At 37.9% G+C, this 22,120-nt stretch overlaps 1 protein-coding gene across 1 annotated transcript in view; it reads left to right on the top strand.

Moving 5' to 3' along the window:
- Window positions 1-1,227: 1,227 nt before the first annotated feature.
- lamc1 (laminin, gamma 1) overlaps window positions 1,228-22,120 on the top strand; it is a 57,567-nt gene continuing 36,674 nt past the window's right edge. Inside the window, exon 1 of the mRNA XM_084119311.1 lies at window positions 1,228-1,936. Within this exon, the coding sequence (XP_083975437.1) occupies window positions 1,567-1,936 (370 nt within the window). The 5' untranslated portion in view covers window positions 1,228-1,566. The remainder of the gene's footprint in view (window positions 1,937-22,120) is intronic.

Below are 22,120 nucleotides of genomic sequence, written 5' to 3'. Positions count from 1 at the left end.
TGGTTGTGAGGGAGCATGAAGAATTATTTTTAGACATGAATTGACACCTCTTGAGTCAGACCTTAATTTCATTGACAGTCTTTGGGGTGTGCTGGAGTAGACTTTACAGAGTGCTCGACTCTTGCATTGTCATTACAAGATCTTGGCCAAAAATTGATGCACCTCTTGATGGAAATGTTGTGATGTTATTTCCATCAAGAGGTGCATCCATTTGTGGTACACACTCCATCAATTAGGGTTAGAAGAACTGTTGGCAAACATATAGTGTGATAGAAACATAATTTTCACTGCAATAAGGATCCAATCATAGACTCTTAAGCATTTGCCTATTTAAATCCAAACAGCAATTTATATAGTTTTACTGGGCAGTGTGTATAGGCTTTGTGTAGCCTACCGTAGTTAGGATCAATGCTTATCTGCATAAAAAATCACAGAGGCAATATATAGCCTAACATACATTTGAAATGTTTGAAATTTTCATCAGTCTTTCTTATTTACAATCAATATAAGGCATTTGCTTTCTTAAAATGCACATAGGCCTACCTGAGAAAACAACAATTTTATTTTTGTTTGAAGTCTGTATGAAGGATTAATCTAAACATTGATAGAATGGGTGTGGGAGGAACTTTTAGTCGGTTCTCTATTACATCTTTGAAACAATGCTGGTAAAATATTAATAAACAGCCCACAAAACGTAACACTCAGCTATTTAAAGTTTTCGGATACACCCTTCCATGGTAGAGTAGGTATATATAACCTTGCTCTTTGACTCCACTGCTCTCAGCAAGCAACAGCTATCATCCCCTAGTTATTCATAGCATGGGGGATTCATCCAGAAAGTATGTCTCTGAAGATAACAAGATAAATGTGAAGGTGGACATCTCAGAAAAGTGTTTTAATGAATAAAAGTTTAGAAAGGTCTCACCATCTTATTTGAACGATATTTTTTTTAAGCCTTGGTTTAACACACATATTTGTTAAAAAAAAAAAGTAAGCTACGGGTAGTTAGTGGTCAGTTCATCGCTCCCATGAGAATCTGTGAGGTAGCCTATGAAATTCTGTCCCCAACCACTCCTGAACATGACTGGCAAAACTGACCAATTGGGAAAGTGCAAAGCCACGCCCATAGCCCTTTCGCCACGCCCACCCATGTCTCCCTGTCCATTCGGACTTGCCTTGTTTAGCGGGTCGGCGGTCCATCAAAGCATCCTTCAGGCGGAAGTAGACGTAGGGATTTTTTTTTGGAAGTACTTTGACTTGCGCACTAGCTGCCAGGGTGTAGTCGGATATAGTTCCATTTCTCCAAAAGTTTTTTTTTCCATGGCGGTGGTTACTAAGCACCAATAAAGTGAAGGTCTGCAAGAGAGAAGTCGCGAGGAGATTAAGCCACAACTATTGCTTTTCTGGAGGTGAAGCGATTAACCACCATTTTCCGCATGAGTTTATTTATTAAAACACAAACTCGGTAGCTGGCGAGTTACCGCACACTTTTTAAAGACTGCGAGGATTTTAAGGGATCAAGACAGTGACGGTAGCTACGTGAGGTCGCATAAACTAAAGGACACAATGTCGCTTTTTAGTTACTTGTTATTATGGACTTTGTGGGCAGCGTGTAGTCATGGAGCGATGGATGAATGTATAGACGAGTTCAATCGGCCTCAGCGCTGCATGCCAGAGTTTGTTAACGCCGCTTTCAATGTAACCGTGGTGTCTACCAACACTTGCGGTTCGCCGCCTGAAGAATACTGTGTACAGACCGGGGTTACAGGAGTCACTAAATCATGCCACATTTGCGATGCCGGGGACCCCAGACAGCACCACAGCGCTGTTTATCTCACCGATTACAACAACCAAGCGGATACCACCTGGTGGCAAAGTCAGACTATGTTAGCGGGCATCCAGTACCCGAACGTTATCAACCTGACCCTTCACCTGGGTAAGCAGCTTTCACTTGCATCCTCGTCAAACCGCGTTACAAAATGTTTGTTTCCCTGAGCCGTTCTGAGAGTTGTTCTAAAGTTATGACAAGTCCATTTAACATGTGTTGCTTAAAGTTAACCGTCTGATTTTTGTGAGTGACTAGCATCTAGTATAGCCTACTATTCATTCTATTAGTCGCTAGTATGCATTCATAGCATACTATAACTTCCTTTGGAGATTTTTTTCCTTTGCTACTGGTCGCTATGGATATTGATAAATAACTAGGCTACTTCAATGTGACTGGTAACAAATTGCAATTTTTTTTTCCATTGAAATCTATGAGGTCTAAGATTCAGATATTAACTATTAATTTCTGGCTATTCAATTGTTGCTAGTAAAGTAACTATCCATCGTTTAGTAGCCTCTTTATTCATTTGACACTTGTACGGTTTCGGTTTAGTTGCTTGTATCCATCTAATCCAGTTTTCCTAGTACTAAAAGACACTAGTAGGCTGCCTTTTTATTAGACACTGGTGTGTGTTTTTAATCTTACTAGTAAGATTTTTCTTTCTATCTAGTCAATGTAAGTAAAAAAAAAAAAAAAAAAAAGCAAGATAAGACTTTCAGTAAGGTTTCTTTATTTGAACTAACAATGGACAGTGCTTCTGCAGAATTTTGAAATCAAATTTTACTAATACATTTTTAATATTAAAAGTTGTAGGCTATCTGTTAATTAAGATTAATAAATGCTGTAAAAAGATTGTTTATTGTTAGTTTAGTTTATCTAAAGTGTAGTGAGACGGTAACTAACAATAGATGCTATAGTGTCTCATAAATATTTATTACTGTCTAATAAATAAGTTATAGTAATTCAGATTCGTGATCAGCTCAGATGTGAAACATCTGGCAATTGTAGTTTTCTGCATTATAACAGTCATTTGAGATCACCTAATCCTGCTTCAGAAATGCATTGAAATAGAATTTGATAGCTTTAGGCTGTAAAAATCTGCATGTTTCTAATTGACATTGTTCAAAATGACTTTTTTCCTATATTTTACTGTTATCATATAGCCTACTGCATGTCATTTAGGAAGGTGCGTTATCTCTTGAAAAAGACTCAAGTTTGATTGTCTAACCACAATAGTGCTGTCACAATTCCTTGATTAAATTTGAGTACTAGATTGCTTTGTTTTTTAAATTGCATTTTGCACATGTTGATTGACCGGCATTGTGCTGAATTCTGACCTCTGCCAGATTATCCAAATTATAAGAATTAAAACCATTTAAAATAATATAGCATAGTGCTATTATCAAATCATAAAGGCTGTGATTCAGTTTAAAAAATATGCGCTTCGGGTTTCAGGGCGAAGCGCGACACTCTATCTACTACTATTTATTTGCATGCAGGTTTCTTCCGTCTCAGAATGTCTCCGTTCACAGTAAATGCTGCTCCACACAGACTCCGTCTACGCATGTTCTGTTTGTGTGGGTTTCCAATAACGTGCATTTGGGAATGCATAATGTGTCTCCAACACAGGAGAATACATCAATGTTTCTAAATATGGGAACTGTTATTCATCACGATTTCAAAATTAACAGTTTAAACCCTCGCTCTGAGTTTGCAAGTTTTGATGGCCACATGTTCCTTGTCCAAGAAATTACAGTGGCTGTAGCATTTCTATCATAAATATTAAAGATTAAGTGGACATTTGAAATAAATTTTTGGTCAATACTAAACAAGGGTCATGCTGTATGTGTAATAGCAACAATAACCCGGCCGTTATTTATTACCACAAAAAATATCCGATTATTCGATTAATCATCAAAATAATCGACGATTAATCGTGAGTGACAGCCCTAAACCACAATCTCTGACAGTTCTGTAGGCTGTCATGGAGAAAGCTTACCTATGAAGCTCACATGAGATACTCTGGGTTGAGAATCTGGTTTTATACTGTTTTAGACAATATAGACCCTCTGTTAGACTTGGCATGGAGTGGCCTCTCTACTAGGCAGTGAAGTTGTGCGCATTACGCGAATCATTGAATTTCTGCCAGCCTAAGCAAAACGATTGGGTTGCAGTTGCAGGAGGAGGTTGTTCTGACTGTGGGAAAAGAGCACTAACATAACCAATTAGTAGAGTGCCAGCAAGCCATGGCCTCTGTATCATCTCATTCCCAGGTAGATGCTGCTATATCAGTAGGCCTATAACCAAATGTAAGTAATAAGCATGTCTAATGAGCTGTAATCAGCGTGTCAACACATTTGCATTTAGATAATGGAAGAGGAAGTGATTTTGCTTTTAATGTTCCTCTCAGACACTTGGCTAATTAGCAGCCATTTGTTAGCATGTGGACTATAACGGGCCAGTTCAGTCAGACGCCTTTTCTTCTAATTCACTTTAGTTCTTCTTGTTAATTTAGGCATTTTCCATTTGAATCGTGTCATTAAAACAGTGTGAAACTGACAGTCATATAATATTTGATGCTTTTCATCTTAATTATGTGCTGAAATTAAGTGAAGAAATTGACTAAATTGAGGCAACGTGGGGTTTTTTATGCATGTAGAAATGTATATTTTTTTATATGCAATTTGGGCCATATTTCCATGCATCATGTTTATGCAGTATCCCAAAATTTGCTTAAAAATATGTGGATAGTGACAGATACACCTCCGAAATCTGTAATCGGTCGACTTTGATGGGCTGAAGTGTATCTGCACCTCTGTTTTCCACCTCGCTTATTTGTAAGTTGCTTTGGATAAAAATGTCTGCTAAATGTAAATGTACACCGAGTATGTCTTACCGAGAACTGAAGCTCAAATCTCAGAGGAGATACACGATTGTTGATTTACATGTTTTTGGTCTCTCTCTCTCTCTCTCTTCTCTCTCTCTCTCTCTCTCTCTCTCTCTCTCTCTCTCTCTCTCTCTCTCTCTCTCTCTCTCTCTCTTTCTCTTTCTCTTTCTCTTTCTCTTTCTCTTTCTTTAAAGTGACTCTGTAGGTGGGAACCCCCAAGAAGTCCAGGTCCCAGCCATAAGCTTTTATTTTATGTGCTTTGCCTTTGATGGCTTTTATGTTTATTCTGCCTTAGTTTGGGATGTTCGAGGCGGAAACAGGCATGTCTTAACTTGACACTGCTGAGTCCTGTGAGAGCATGGAGATTTGGCCGGGTCTAGCAGACTCAGGGGGGCGAGGAGAGATGAGGAGGGTAGATTTACTATTGAACACTTCTGTATGTCCCACACTCGTACTTTATTAACCAGTTCTGGCTGGCCTGTCAAGCTCCAAGAATGTGATGAGAATAAGAAATGTGAATCATCATCCAGACACTGGCTAATGAAGACTTGAAGACATGTATCTGTACTTGTACAGGCAAATAGATAGAAGAATGGTCAGGTTAATGGAAGATAGTTGATGCTGCCTGTTTTAAATTGGTCTACTTGTCAGACGGAGCCTAGAGGGATTTCAAAAATTCGAAAAAACCCTCTAAAGGCTCTGTAGACATCTAAGGAGATTGAAAAATGTATTGTAGAGTGTGATCATGGTCAGAAGTTTTTGTCAAAGGTCTATATTTTTAAGAGAGCTCATAATTGTACTAGTCTGTTACTTCCAGTTCCAGTTGCAAGTTTATCTTCAAAACTTGAATTGGCAAAGTGCATTTGAGATGACGTTTTTCTCCAAAACACCATTGGGAGCATTTGTGGAGGGTGAGAATTTCCTTTCATCTGATAAACTGCAGCAGTCAGTGATTCATTAACTTGAGCTTGTGAATGGCCCTTATCGTGCCCTATTTCCTCCCTCACTGATAGAAAGAAGTCCACAGTGCTTACTGCAAACTGTCAGTCCGTGACTTGCATTTTACTCTGCATCAGATTGTTTTCAATGCCTGTGTCATTTTCAATTTCATAAACTTTGAGTTTGTAACTGCACTGAATTCATATGCTCTCCTCATGTGTGCTTTATCAGGAGCTGTCCTTGTTTTCACTTCTGTTTTCTGGGAAAGAGCTGGTCGAACATCTGCCTCCTAATTGTTTAAATCTGGGAAAATTCTGGTACACCCTATCTGGAATACAATGTGGCCCTTTTAATGCTGTCTTCCTTTAAGATTTTTGTGTAGATGATTATTTATGTGCCTGGAAAAAGCTTGTTTTACTTGGAGCTAATGCGCATTTACAGTATGTTAAGTAGTTTGACCCTGGTTTACTTGACAAGAGCCAAACTCTTGGGAGAAGAACTTGTCCTCAGTTCTTGTTTTCCTCCTCTCTTTGTCTTTTTCCTGTCTCATCCTCTCTCTCTCTCTCTCTCTCTCTCTCTCTCTCTCTCTCTCTCTCTCTCTCTCTCTCTCTCTCTCTCTCTCTCTCGCTCTCTCGCTCTCTCTCTCTCTCTCTCTCTCTCTCTCGATTTCTCAAATGAGAGGAGACGATGAGTGTTAGCAGTGTGGGAAACTGAACAGCAGAATGTTTCCTGGGCTCTGGGGTCCTCGTCTCTCATCCCTTAGAGGCGCTTTTTTTCCCAAACTCCATCAAAGAACTTGTCATTTCTGAAGGACCAGATGGTCCAAATTATACCAATCTGAGTGTAGGGGGTTGGAAAGAAGAGCGCACTATCTGGTTTGAACCTATTGTTATTCTCTGGAAGGTATGATCTCAGTGTGGGAAACTTGTGTTTATGAAACCTTTGTAGTCGAGCTGTTCATGTAACTGCACGGTTTTGTTTTATTCATGTTGTCATCGGGCCTGTTGCTGCTTTTCTCCTTAGAGACAAATTTGGCTATTGATGTTGAATTTGTTTGGAATTCTATCCCTATAGTAAATTCAATCCAAGCTAATATGATGTTTCCACATTTACAATGCCACCACTCTTAGAAGGCAATGACTTGGGCTATTTGGTGGCTCTAATTGTATAGCCAGGGGCAGGATTTGTGATTCGGACCACCCAGGATGGACAAAGTGCAGAATCTCCCTCATTTCCTAGTGATAAAGCCATTGTGAGCCACTAGTCCTTTCCAGATTGTGCAGAAGTATAATGAAAGATCCCACACTGGGTCTGTGGTGCCAGCCATTGGACCCGTCAGACGGGGAGCTGTGGTTATGGTGTCACTTAAGAGAGTGTTGTCCTGTGGGCCCGTTTGACTGCCAAATAGTGGAACAAGCCCTCGGGGAGGGGGGCCACTGTTTGCTGCCCTTGCCATCACTGATTAGTGCTTGTAACAAATGACTGGACCCCGTTAAAAGTTAAGCTCTGGAGATTTAACGCTAGTTTGGCATAAATCAGCCTGTCCTCATGATGGGTGATACTTTCTACATACTTTCTGTGCTGATTCTTTGAGTTAGCTGCTTGAGAAAAGTAAAAAAAGTAATAATAAAAAAGGTTTTAATAGTTTTTACAGAGAATTTCCCAAATTAAGAGAGATCCTTCAAAATATTTGAGAACATATTAATCTTTGGGATGAAGTGAATTCTGTAAATTCCACTACGTTAATATTGGGTATCCACGCAATGATTGTAGATCATGCTGATTATTTTATTCAAATTAAATTGTTTTCTGTAAAACGAAAAATTTTGGCAAATTATTATAACCAATTGTTTTTTGTTTTTCGACCGCTAACCAGAGGGTGCGATTCCCAAAAGCATTGTTAGCCAACTATGTCTTGACTAGTTGGTTAATTTCTCCAACTATGCATCGTACTATGGTACGTTTATATAGTTTTACGCACCACAGTTATTTACTGATTTGATTATTTTTGTACGTAATATGTATGTTTGCATTGTCAAAGATTCATTGTAATTGGAAGACTTTTTATTGACCGAAATAAAATACTGTACTATTTTGTCTAAATAAATTTAAATCCAAAACTAAAATAAACCTTTTTAAACGATTTGAGGGAATTTAGGTATCACATCATTAGAATGTTTGTACAGTGTGAAAAGTAGCCTAATATTTAGCAAATTTTACAAATGAATATCTACATTTAACAGTGTTATTAAATTCTTTGAGTTTTGAAGATTAACTTTAAGTGAATGCTAGATGACGGCAAAATATTTTAAATGTAAAAAGAGTGGAATTCTTTGAATGGTATTCAATATCGAACGGTACCGGAAAATGTAAAACAATTAGTAATCTCAACCAAAATGGTGCCTATGGAAAATCTGTACGCCTCTTTTGTTTGCTTGTTTTTCCCATACAGAGAAAAAAGACTTGGTGATTTGTAGTTCTGCTGCTTTGATGTGTGTGTTTTCAAGAAGGAATTGAAACTTTCCCACAGCTGACTTCCCTGTATTTATTTCTTACCTTTTTACGCACACACTGGATGTACATTATTTGTCCTTGGTCTTTCAATACCTTTAGGCTCAGTGCCCTCAATGCTCTCAGCTCCACCTGCAAGCAGCGTTCATCTTGTTTGGATTTAGCTCTTCTCAAATGTCTTTGATTGGGCAAGTAGGCACTAAGGCCACCCTATTTAAGTCTTTACAGGTGATAACATGCATTAACCTCCAGTCCAGTGACGGCATATGTTTGCAGAAGACTTTGTTTCCTTTCTGCCAGGCGCTATATTGTCTGAATCAATAATGCAGTGCCATTCGACATTGTTTTGCCCCTTCTTCGTTTGATCTGGAGTCTAGACTTGTATGGAAAAGTAGTTCATGCTGAGAATGTGACAGCTCAAACATGTGCTAATGTATGAGTGGAATAAGACTGAGTGGTGGTTATTCCCCAATCCTGTCATTCACAGAATATCAGAAGCAGGAAAATACTCCCATGAACAAGACGTGTAACAGATGGCCTTTGGGTTGATGCCAGCATTGCAACCTGTTGTGAAGTTGCAGGAAAAAAAGTAATATCAGAGCTCTTATATGACCTGATAAGCCAGTTCATCTAGCATTTATTTTACAATTATATATGTCATTTCACCATTGGGTAGTATTTTGCACATCGCTATATAACACAAGTATTCTTACGGAGTCATTCATTCAAGTTTAGACAATATTTAACTTTAAATTTCCCACAAATAGGACACAAAGCAGCTGTGTAGTTTACTGATACCTCAACTTAAAACATGCTCTTCAAAAACATATCCAATGTCAGGCTCTTCACTGTTATTTCTGACAAAACGTTCTTCTGAAGCTTCAAAGCGCTGCATCCAGGTATTGAAGTGTGGATCTGATCTCTCGGCTTCCTTGCAGATTGTCAGTTGCCAAATACAGCTGTTTTCACACATAAACAGAGCTTCACAAGCCAGATGGGAAGAGAAATGTTGTCCCAACACCAACACAATGAACAAAAACTTCCAAAAAGTTCTTCCAGCACCATCATACTCGGGTGCTTGAAAGAGCTGGCAGTGTATGCTTCACAGCTGGTTCATACTTTATGAAAATACCCTCCCTCAGGCATCGGTGATAGCACATGCCTTTACAGTGAAGCATGATTTGAAAGTAGAGTAAAAAATGAGGTTTACAGTCGGAGAGAGAAACCCTTGCTTCCTGCTTTTGGAGACAAACTGTTCTTTTTCCAGTGTATACATAATGTACATTGTACAATAAAGAAAATGTTTAAGTTGATTTGTTACAGTCAGTGAGTTCGATTACACACAACAATTTAACCTTTGTTTTCAGAATGTAAGTATGAACACCAGTAAATGTGACATGAAATTGGAGTAAAAGTTAAAGGGATACTCCACTTTTTTTGGAAATAGGCTCATTTTACAACTCCCCCAGAGTTAAACAGTTGAGTTTTACCGTTTTCGAATCCATTCAGCCGATCTCCGGGTCTGGCGGTACCACTTTTAGCATAGCTTAGCATAGATCATTGAATCGGACAAGACCATTAGCATCTCTCTCAAAAAAATGACCAAAGAGTTTAGATATTTTTCCTATTTAAAACTTGACTCTTCTGTAGTTACATCATGTACTAAGACCAACGGAAAATGAAAAGTTGCGATTTTCTAGGCTGATATGGCTAGAAACTTTGCTGCCGTACAATGGGTGCAGCAGGCGTAATGAAACTACTCAAACTTAGTCCCGGTCACGTTGGAAGTTACCGTGCTGGGGACTATTTTCAGGCACTGCGTCATATCATTACGCCTGCTGGACTTAGTATCTTGATTATTACGCAGGAATGAGAGTATAGTTCCTAGCCATATCAGCCTAGAAAATCGCAACTTTTCATTTTCCGTCGGTCTTAGTACACGATGTAACTACAGAAGTGTCAAGTTTTAAATATATCTAAACTCTTTGGTCATTTTTTTGAGAGAGATGCTAATGGTCTTGTCCGTTTCAATGATCTATGCTTAGCTATGCTAAAAGTGGTACCGCCAGACCCGGAGTTCGGCTGAATGGATTTGAAAACGGTAAAACTCAACTGTTTAACTCTGGGGGATTTGTAAAATGAGCCTATTTCCAAAAAAGTGGAGTATCCCTTTAAATCCAGGTGTACAAATTTAAGCAAAACCTATTTGACAAACCTATAGATGATTGCCTATTACCCTAATTTATTTGGGAAATATGACACTGTTTTTTCCTGATAAAATGGCATTTTCTTGCACATTGTCATTGGGTTATAACCAGTGTAAGATTCTGCTTGTAAATTTGCCTCAATGGAAATGCACATAAATGTAGATATGATTTTCTTGGACATGTTGGTACATTAGTCCACAGTTTGCATGCTTTCACAAATTCTTAATTAATGCAAATTTAATTCCCAAGCCATTCATCAGTACTTTATATAAATGTATTTGCACAAAGCTGATATTAAAATTGGCTAAGGGTTCAATATAAGATTAATATGGTAGGGAATTCACTGGGTTTTCATCACATTTTCCCTTGTTAAATATGGCCTCCATTAGTATGTTATGTTGGGAAATATCATGTTCTAGAAACAACATCATAGTGCTTTTTTCCTCTTGTGGTTGGGCAAATAGTTGTTTTAGTCCGTCGTATCTTAGGCCCTATGGTTTCCTGTGTCCTGTGTTTTCCCGAAGTGCCTGGAAAACTAACTCAACCCTTTTTGACAGAATATTAAACAAACGATCTTCTGGCAGTTTACTCCATGTGAGAAAAAGAATGCCATTTGGCAAACCATGACTAGTTTATTGTTTGACTCTTGAACTATTTGGCTTTTATTCCGATCATTTTATTGTAATCAATTCTATACATTTAGAGATGGTTTTCATTTATTTTTCACAATGAGAGAACCGTATGAATTATGTACCCGTTTATGTGGCTTACCAACTTTTTTGCCCTTTAGTGCAGGCTGGATTTCAAGACTATTTCATGACCTCACAGTGCATTGCATGAGTCAGATTTTAGACAGTTCCTTCACACATTCCTTTCAGATTATTTGTCATGCCAACCTTGCACAAAACTCATTCATCACAAGATCATTTTGTTCAGCAACACTTACCTGTCAAAGGAAGAGTTTACTGCATCCAGAAATAGATTATGAGAGAAAACAAGTCACAATATAGAGTCAGATGGACAGGTGGAGTATCTATCCGGTGAGGAAAGGCCTCTGATTCCAACCCATGAATCAGTAAAACGTCACATAGCATTTAACTCAATTTAGCTTTTGTTTACACGGCCCTTAATGTTAAGAGCTGCTTTATTAGTAAAGAAGATGACCCACCTACGTTGTACGTTCAGAATATTCTATTAAAATGAAAAAAAAGAAAACTATATATAGGATTTCTAACCTTGCTTTTTAAAGCAGGTCTTGTAAAGATTTCTCGTGCACGCTCTGTTGACCAAATGTCACTTTGGTTTCCGGAACCCAGAAAAACGTCTCAGCAGTCACTTCCTTTTGTCTCCCCTGTCCAAACACGATCTCCTCCTGAGGAATAACAAAGCAAATTCTGCACTTTGTTGTGACATTCCTCCTGCCTTTGTGTTGGATAATTGGCCAGAATGCTAGTTTGCAGGGCTGGTGTGGTAGTCCAAACTCTAGAGAAATGCTGAGATAGTGATTGACCATTGTTCATTTACAAGTCAGTTCAGCAGTCTTATCAGAAGATGCACTCACGCATTTCTATAGTCCATAGGATCACGTCTGCTGTACTGCACTCTTATCTTGGTTTCATCTTCATTTATTATTTTACACCCTAAACTGCTGAAGTCACTGCTGAGATAATTGCTTTTTAAGAGAGAATAAATTATAGCTCACAACTGTTGCTATGTGATCAGAACATATGGGTTTTATTTTTGAAGTATTTTAGGGTTAAGAAAATAAATATTTATTTTTTTATATTTTAATTGAATATTTTTTTAAATGAAATTTTTTGGAATACTTCTTAGATCCTCAGTGATTTGATGCAGTTCATTGTTTAGCAAGTACATACAGTATCTTGTTTCTTGTTACAGTATCTGTGCTCTTGTTTACATTCACATTAAGATCAAGCGCTGATTTATTTGTATGTGCATAAGCACATTGTCCGCATTCAGCCGAGTTGGCCGTTATCTCTCTGGGAAACTCACAATCGGAGAATCTTGAAAGCCGATTAACTTCATCGTCCTGTTTTGATTATGACTGCCTGAATATCAGAGATTATTTTTTTATCTTAAAACGACCACTGAACTCCTCCTCGCTTTTTACGTAGTTTCTGCTTCAATCGTAAAACCGCATAGAATTGTCTTCAGCAAATTTGAGAGCAGTAAGGATGAAGGGAACTCCACCAAGGAGCTTATTAAAGTAAAAAGGTATAGCCGATTTAAGGAATGTCTTGAATGGCTGATCTCTCCTTAAGCCTCTTGAATGAAGCACCGTCCCACCGGAGAAGCCTCAGCCGTGTGTGTGTGTGTGTGTGTGTGGATGTCAGGGTCCTATCTTTAGATCTGAGGCATGGGCCAGTGCTCCCCCTCTATCTCTAACCCACCCTCTTCAAGTTCTACTTCACAAAACCCCTTTGTCTTCTTTTCTTTACATGGGGGAAGGGTTATCCAGTAACTGGATTAGTCTTTTTGTTTGGTTATTCCTACTTGTCTGTTCATACACCCCCCACCTTTCAGTCTGCTTGTTTTTTCCCCTCCATCCCCTCATTTTCTCTCTTTCTTCTCTTCTTGGCTTTCTTTTTCAAACTGAAAATTCTTAATTAGAACTCACTCTCAACTTCATTGCCCCGTCTTAGAGAAGTCTTCATCTGGATGAGATGTTAAACACCAAATTTACACTCTAAAAGCTTAACCACGGCCTGTGTTTGTAGTCCATTCATCACTGTTTACTTTGAAGTTGAAACTTTACATTCCTGCTTTAGAGAGTAAATTGAAGGGCCGGGAGCGGCTTGAAGGGGGGCAAAGTGCTCCGTCTCAGCAAATTAGAGCACCGGTTCTTCGGTGTCAATGGATGTCACCAGGACGTTGTGTCCATCTCTCGCTGTTGTCCCCGAGGGAGGGGAAGCACGAGAAGCCTGACACGATTTCGAATGGGACAGGATTATAAACTAACACTCGCAAAGTACAAAGTTGGCTTTGGCGACTGGCAGGAAACTCTAGTTTTTACAGGATGGTAACTTTTTTAATAAATAATGCAATTGCCAAATTGTAAGAATGATAATCTGACGTTCATGGTGTCTGACAAGCGATTCAAAACAAGGAGCAAAACGGAGTAAAAAAAAAAAAAAAAAAGGAGTCTTCTAAAGTAAGCATCATAACAGCATTATTTAGTAAAAGTTTTTGTGAATATTTCTATCATTATTTACATTTATGCAGTTAGCAGGCGTTTTTATCCAAAGCAACTTACAAATGTGGAACAACAGCAATTTGTCATTATGCCACCAATATCAAAATATGAGAAACAAAATCATGATCTGTCTGAACTTTTTTTTTTTTTATACCATGAATTGGGTCGTGTCAAAAATGCACTAATATTTATAATATATAATACAAATATAATACACAGAAATATAACAATATATTTGTATATATAATTTTATATATTTTTATTTATTTATACATTTTATATTTATTTATAAAAAGTTTAGTGGCCAATAAAAATATATTTTTTAAATTGACTAAATCACTGACAATTGGCAAAAAAAAGTTTATTTTGGGCCCTTAGTACAGAAGGTTTGATTAAATTTGCTTTCTTTGTACCGTCATGTTTTATTGTTTTTACATTTGTTCCTGAACACTTTCCTGTTATACATTTACTTACAGTTAGAGATGAGTCCACTCTGGAATGTCACTGACCATAATGTGACCCATGAGATTTGATTTAGTCATTGCCTTTGTATCTGATAGATGGTCTTCGTGCCGAAACACGCTACACTTGAGGATATGGTGCCCTCAGGACACACTTGGCTTGTACCCCTACGCCCATACTCCCTTTTTCACTGGCCCATTATTGACTCCTGACCTCTTTGAACTCCAAAAACACCCTCCTTATTTCACTAGTGAGATCACAGAGCAGTATTGGCATTGTATGGTATTGGCAGGATTTAATTGCTTTTGCAAAGCCCTGGCTATTTGTAATTGAAGTAAGAGGAAATGAATCCAAGGCCAGATTTTCCATATGCTCCTGTTGGGCATTTTGTTACTGTTGATATCAGTGATCACTCGTCATGTGGAAATGAAGTTCAGCTCTCTGTAGTCCTCCTTTCTCATAATTGCATGCATCAGTTCAAGATGGATTTAAAGGCTTTGTACAGTATGCCTCCTTGACCTCATAAAACGCTGTGAGTTCCTGCAGAAACAAATATTGAAACACAGTACCAGCCTGTGTAATGCTAGACCTGAAATGCAGGCTTTTTCCATCAGAATATTGTTTCATGTCTATATTGAAATACATTGTTAATATGGTAATAAAATTGCTTTAGCTTCTATATAGTAATGGTAGATATGCTCTGGCCAAATAATCATCTGCCAATATTCAGACATTTGATAATGCTGCCATTGAAGTTTTAATCCATACGGGGAAAAAAAGTAATACGATTTTTATTTAGTGGTATTTTTTTTTATTGATTAGCATACAAATTTGAATGAAAAAACAGAATTGAAAAATTAGTGCATTTCAAAATGTCTTTGTTCATTTTTCAAAATTCTAAACCTTCATTTATATCCAGGTTTAAATGAATCTCAAGATTTCCTATGATGTACAGTTTAAACCCCACTTTAGTAAATATCAGCCATCATTTTATTAGCCATCATTATTCCAGTCTTCAGTGTCAAATGATCCCTCAGAAATCATTCTAATATGATGATTTGGTGCTCTAGAATCACGTCTTATTATTGTCAATGCTAGTTGTGCTTAATATTTTTAATTAATTTTTATTTATATAACATATAAATGCCTTTTAGGGTAATTTTTTTAACAATTGCATGCATCCTTCTTGAATGAAAGTGTTAATTTCTTTAAAAAAAAAAATGTAAGTGTACATTTTCCTAATAAAGTCATGACATGTCGTGGTGTGAGAAACAGTTGGCCTTTGGTCAGTATCTTGTACTCAGATAAGCTGAGCACAGACGAGGCACCGGTAGCGTTAAGGATCTTGTAGCTGTCAGATGATAGCGTCAAAGTTTAGTAATTAACATTCAGGGTCTGCTGAAGCTCTTCTCTTCTGTCCGTTAGATGTCTGGCCATGTGATTACTCTATTCAGTTTGGAAGGGTTTTTCCTCATTGTCCATTGAAAATATGAGGAGCGAGAACAATATATTACAGTGTTGACTGTCTCCCAGATGTCACCATAAAATATCTCGGTTCAGATGTATGTTTCTGCTGCTGGCGATACAGGAAGTCTCTTGCAGAAGACAGACACCGAGAGGTGTCATTTACAATTCAAGACATTGCTAAGTTAAAAAGAATGTGTCTGCTGAAGCGGATTGAAAAAGCTGTTATTACTGTTCATGTATGTTGTGCCACAATCATGCACTGAGACAGAAAGTACGACCAATCTTGTCACTATATGCCTGCCTTTTAGCAATTTTCTATACCTGAATCTCTTGATACTTTCTCTGTGCATTCCTGCAGCCTTGTTTTAGCCGTAGCAGCTGTCTTGTAGCAGTCTGTGTTCAGTTAGTTTTCGGGGGGCCAAATTTAGCCCTGGCAGACTGATCTAACCTGACTTCCATTCTTTTTTTGCCCTGAGAGTCTGCTAGTATAGCATGTGCTTGACGTTCTGCCTGGCACCAAACAGCATTTTCAAGTTTGTGCTCATTAGCATGCCTAGCATACTCTCTTGAGCCTTCACACAGCCAAAGACAGTATGAGGAGGAGGAGGAGAAAATAGAAAAATGAATGGGAGAAAGCGCATCTGTGTGTCTGTCTGTCTATCTATCTGTCTGTCTGTATTTATTTTAGCTTTGTTTCAAAGTTATGTTATTTTGACATACAAAGGGTAGGGAATTTCAGAGTGGCTAGCAATAGCAAGCTAGATTTGAAAGCATAAGATTCTACCCTCTCTTCAGACCAACTCAAAAGACACGTCTCCTCCAAAAGGCATGAACACGTACAACAGAGTCTGCTAAGCATCACGATAGTTAGCGTTAAACTACCTCATGTCTCAAAGCACATACCATTACAATAATTATGAAACTTAACTTACCAGAACGTCAAGGTTTGCCATCTTGTAACGGTTACGATATGGCGTAAACGCTGCATAAGCTTGTTGTTTTGGTTCATGAAAAACAGTAAAAGGCGGTGGCGGCTGTTTGTTTATGGCACTCTGTGACTGACTGTCTACAACTCTGCATAGACTCATGGAACGCGCTGATGACGTGCAGGGAGGCATGGATTGGAAATGCATAGGTTGACAGTCAGGTACGACATCCTATCGTTGCATTCGGACCGTGTGCAATGATTGGACGAATATTTGGGTCCTGAGACTTCCACAGAAGAGATATGAACTTTTTAAAATATTTTTTTTTATAAAACTTCTATTATTGATTGCAATCAGGATGTTGTGAAGAGAGTTTCAACTAGTATAACAAAAAGTGTTTATGAAAAACATTGCCTAGCTTTAATGTACATTTTCACATTCAGTTTTTTGGAAATTTGAGAATGGATGAGCCAAGCTCGTCTGTTATTAAACAAAACATAGTCTAAATCCAGTTGCTCATGTTACAATTTTGGCCTTGAATTTGCCGTCTGAGAAAATGATATGGTACAATATGATTGGTTAAAATCTGAAACCTCTGTTGACTGTTGTCTAAACATGCTGGTTCAGTCTAAACATCACGATTATCCTCCCAAGAAAATCTTTGATGGAAAATCTTCAAAATCATGCAGCCAACAGGTGTGATGAGAGAGGCGAATGGGTGATTTTGTCTGTTAAAGTAGAGAGAGAGTGAGATGTCTCCTTTCCTCTTATCAGTCTCAGAAAAGACCCTTTGAAAAGAGCAATTATCCTCTTTGGCTCTGTGCTGTATCTTTTTTGCTCTTATAGTGGCTGTTATCAGCGGTCCTGCTGCTGGCTGTCTCTGCGCTGTGCTTTATTAAGGGAACAGCTGAGGGTGACAGACAGGAAGTTGCCAGCTGAGTGTTGAACCTATTGGAAACGAACTCAGTGATGGTGTTATGGTCCTGGTGTTTTTAATATCACACCCAGGCAGTCAGCTGCAATATATTGAAGCCTTTCGATGTTGATAGTCTGATCTTATTGCTTAACCCCTTAGCTATCAGTCCCCAAAATGACATTTCCACTTTAATGAAAGTTCAGAATTGGGATAGTTCACCCAAAAAAAAATATTACCCTCATGTTCATTCCAAACCTATATGACTTTTTTTTTTTTTGTGGTACACAAAAGAAGATATTTTGAAAAATGTTTCTTTGTTTGTGTGTGTGTTTGTTTGTTTGCATGACCATTGAAAGTAAATGGGGTCCAGTGTTGTTTTGAATGAAATGTATCTCCTATACTTATATCCAATTTGCCATGAGATTTTTCAAAGCAATAGTACTGGGTTTTTGCACATTACCATAATCAGAAAAAAAGTAGCCTAATCGGTTTATAATCTCATTCCTCCTCATCCGTAAACCCTGACCTGATAAAACCACAATCCCAGCCATAGCCGAACCCTGGGCTGTGGGAAAGGGACTGAATGAGCGGTTTAGGCTCCTGACCTCCGGAGGCACCGTTGAAGGAAGTGCTCTGGACTGTTTGTGGGGGGGGTGTTGTGTGTGTGTGTCTTCCTCTTTGTCTGATTTGTGTTGCACAGGAAATTATTAAATGCCTCAGGGAGACCTTTCTCCTAATTATAGGCACAGTCTGTGTGTGTTTATGTGTGTGTGAATGTGGCAAGATGGAAAGAGATGCATTGCGTAGGCATGTAGATGCTTGCAGTTTAATTTGACTCTGTTTTGTATAAGGAATGATCCTCGTATGGTAGATGTAGATGTAGATGTAGAGGCAGAGAGGAAAAAGTTGAAGCCATAAACTAATAATTTAGGGGGAATGTGTCCGACACGCAGAGTGTTTTACACACAGGAGACTGAAACTCTACACTGAAGTCCTTTACCGCAGCTGCTCTCGATAAGTTCCATTCAACAGACATACTTTTGTTGCATATGACCTTGAGCTTTAATCACGCAAACAGGATGTTTGTTTTGAAAATTCGTTTTGCCGCAGAATACTTGTTCATCACTGTGCTCTTGCTTGTTTAACTGTGATGGACGTGAGTACCTAAAAACTCCATGATTGCAATGATCAGTCTTTTTTTTTTTTTTTTTACAAAGTTCAGTAATAATTACACATGGAACAGCTTTATTTTTTTATTTGTTTGAAATTTCTATAGTCAATCCAATTTTTTTTAGTTACATAATTAGGATATATATAATATTATATATTACCCTTATTATTTTGTCATGCTTTTTTCATCTAGACATTGTTTTATAGAGATCACACAAAAAACAATTATTAAAATTCCTTATCTAGCCATCATAAACGACTACAAAGTAATAAGAGCATCATGGAAATGTATTAGTCAGAAAGTGTGGGAACCCAAAAAACAGAGCATTTAGTCTCATCAAGAACTAACTGGACTGCTAAATCAAAAACTGAGATCTTGAGTGGAAAAAAGGCCCTCGACGCCCATCAGGCACAGTTGTTTAATAAACGGCCGAAATATTTCAATCATATTTCATTCAGTTGGCTGATTGACCCCGATGATGTTGTAACCCAGAGAAGTCGGAAGTTTAAATAAAGGATGTAGTAAATAATATCATGGATTGTTATTTCTTTGACCCTTCACTTCATTGCTTGAGAAAGTCCTTAAAATATCACGTATACCCCAGCACAGGGATGGTTATTTGAGGAGGAGGGTCGAACGAGGAGCTTGGCAGCTCTTCAGTAATTGTTTATGCAGCTGTTGCATGTCCTGCATCCGTGTTTAAACATGCAACCTCAGACCGAAGTTTAACAGTGTCCGCTTTTTCCGTGCATTATCTTGAATAGGTTAAAACAGCCTCCTCCCATTTCCTAAGTTCAACTCCCCTAGAAAGGTTTGAGATTTTTGTTGGCTTGAAACGAGGCTGTTGCATGCCTTAAAGCCCTGAAGTTAATGAATGGCGAAGTGAGTGTTGAGCCAAGGCATCCTGTGGAATAGTTTTGTCAATGTAAAGTTATCGGTGTTTATCATTAACTCTTCTGTATGCATGTGCAGACCTGAAAGAATGAGAAGAGGCGTTTCCTTATTTAACCTTCACGTCGTCCTTTTCTATTAAATGAATATTCAATACAAGTTAAGCTCAATCAAAAGTATTTGTTGCATGATGCTATTGTTGATTACAACAACAATTTATTTCATTCTCTACTTAAAAAAAGATCAAGGTTATGATGTGGCGCTTGCAAATAAATAAATGGGGCCAATTTTTTTTTGAGGATTTGAAAGCATAAGTGTGAACTTCATTATTGTATAAATAAAAAAAAATTAAGCTGTGTGGTCTTTACGTTGTCTTCTCTTTACGTTTACCTTTACGTTGGTTTTAGGGTTGTACATTGTCATGGAAACAAAGTTTTAAAATTCAATATCTTTACACTGAAAAAGACAGTAACTGATTTTTTGACACCAAATATAAATGCAGAAAAAGATCATGGCAAATTTGATTTCTCATGTCATGACTCCTTGAAGTTTGTATTCTATGATTTGCTGGTGACCTTTTAATTGCGTTTCATGAGTTCACAATCTGACTGGCATGCTTACTTTTACTATTTTTAACACTAGACTGAACAAGACCAGACTAGTTAGTGCTCATCATCTCCGGCTGTCTAGAACTCAATAAGCTACCACCATGTGTGGAGTTACAGCACAAGAAAATCCCATTGTTATGACTAGTCAACCACAAAGTCTTGTCTATGAACGCTGTCTGATGTGGTTCGCGGGAGGCTGTGATGTTTGGCTAGTGTCACTGTGCGTGCATCTGCACTGCAGTGTGGTTTAATACGCATCAGTGCCTTGAAGCTTTGCCTTAAAGCTTCCCCTTGAACCGGTGATGACAGCTTTTGGTTTCATGCAGTAATATTCAAAGTAAACCACATCTTTGATTTCACTTAATACTCTGCAATGATTAATGGTTAAATTCGAATTAAAGCAATGCTTGTAAGTAAAGTCGGCATTTCCCAAACATTAGTTTTTCTAATCTGATGAGTGTAACGATAATACATTTATACACATTTTTATTGTAGCTATAGTTGTAGCATGCAATATAATTGATTTGACTTTACTGACACAGCTGGACGATGACACCACCGTTTTCTATAGAGCTGCTTTATAGTTGAATAGAAATCATTTAATATATGATGATCTTTATACAGTTATTGAACGGAACTGAATCAACACTCAACTGACCTTAGCTGAACAATGGCACTATTTTCTTTTTAGAGCTGGTTTACAGCAGAATTGAACTCTGTTTGCATCACTGAATAAAGTTGAATGTTTGTATAAATAAAGGTGACTTCACTATTAACTTTTGTTGAATATGCCCTTTTAAATTTTCATATTTTGTCATGTAATTAATTTCAGTTAATTTTACTTTTTAATAGTGCATGATATTTTCCAACAGAAATACTTTAGCTGGCAGTAATATGAAATAACTAACAAACTATAATAAAGTAAAAAAATTGAGTTCATCTTCACCTTCTTCATTTTTATTGCAAATGTAATTGCATTGTTGGTGCAAAATTACGTCTTAAACCATTGTCTTATCTTGGACTTATTTATTCATATTGTCATAGACTGTTTTAATTAAAATGGTTCATCATCATAGTATGTCTTTTTCATCCAATTTCTTACAAATATCATCATTAAAAAACACAGAAATTAGTTTAAAATATATATTTTTTTCAGTTAAAATGATTTTTACATTTTAACCTTTTGTCCTTTTTCGGATATAAACTGAAACCTTTGATTTTCCTCTCTCTCACGTTCTCTCTCTCTCTCTCTCTCACTCTCGCATAGTTTTATATATTTAGATATAAAGAGCAGTGTAGTTTAACATTATTACATTGCTCAACGAGAAAGCAAGTTTTTAGGGTCGGAGTTGAACCGATCTTTCCGGCCCGGAACCCCCTTTTCTGCAGTGGAAATGCACAGAACGGTTTGAGAACGGACAAAGGCCGGGAACACGCACTGGAACCGTGTCGGTGGAAAAGGGGTATGAAAGACCCATTATTGATTGATGTGCAAAAAACAGGATATAGGATGTGATCTATTGCAGGATTGCAAATGTTTGTTGTTTGTGCCTTTTGACTTGTAGGGTGTGCAGTCAGGGTGGGCCTATTGACCCTGTTTTACTATGTGTTTGCCCTGGTTTCCCACAATAAAACACACATTTGTAGCCCCATGTGATCCTAGGTGGCCATCGCTGTCAAAACTCAAAAGCTCATTTTGTTTTCCCATCCTCAGTTCTCCTGTTTGCCTTGAACAGTGTGAAGCCAGTTACTTCTAACTGGTGTGAAAATCTCTTGATTGTAATCAAATTATGTGTTTTATTCAAAACCCCTTGATGTTAAGTAAAGTCTTGAGTAGTGATGTATTGATTTTATAGTCTGACTCTTGGTTTAACCTTTCATTCCTTAGAAGATGCCCTCCTAAAAGATGTTTGGGTATTGTTGTCCACCAGCAGCACCAACACAGCTTTTCGTGTCAACACCATGCCATAAGTGATTTTCACACCAGTGGTCCCATGGTCTGTCTGCTCCGTAACGAGTCAGGGGGCCTCAGGCATTAAACTCAATCATTACTTCCCACCCTCCTTTCTGTTTTTCATCCTCCCCTCTTCCTG

The sequence above is a fragment of the Abramis brama genome (genome assembly GCF_963993115.1).
Source record: "Abramis brama genome assembly, chromosome: 7".
NCBI classification, from domain to species: domain Eukaryota; kingdom Metazoa; phylum Chordata; class Actinopteri; order Cypriniformes; family Leuciscidae; genus Abramis; species Abramis brama.
This window is presented reverse-complemented; position numbering and strand designations above follow the sequence as displayed.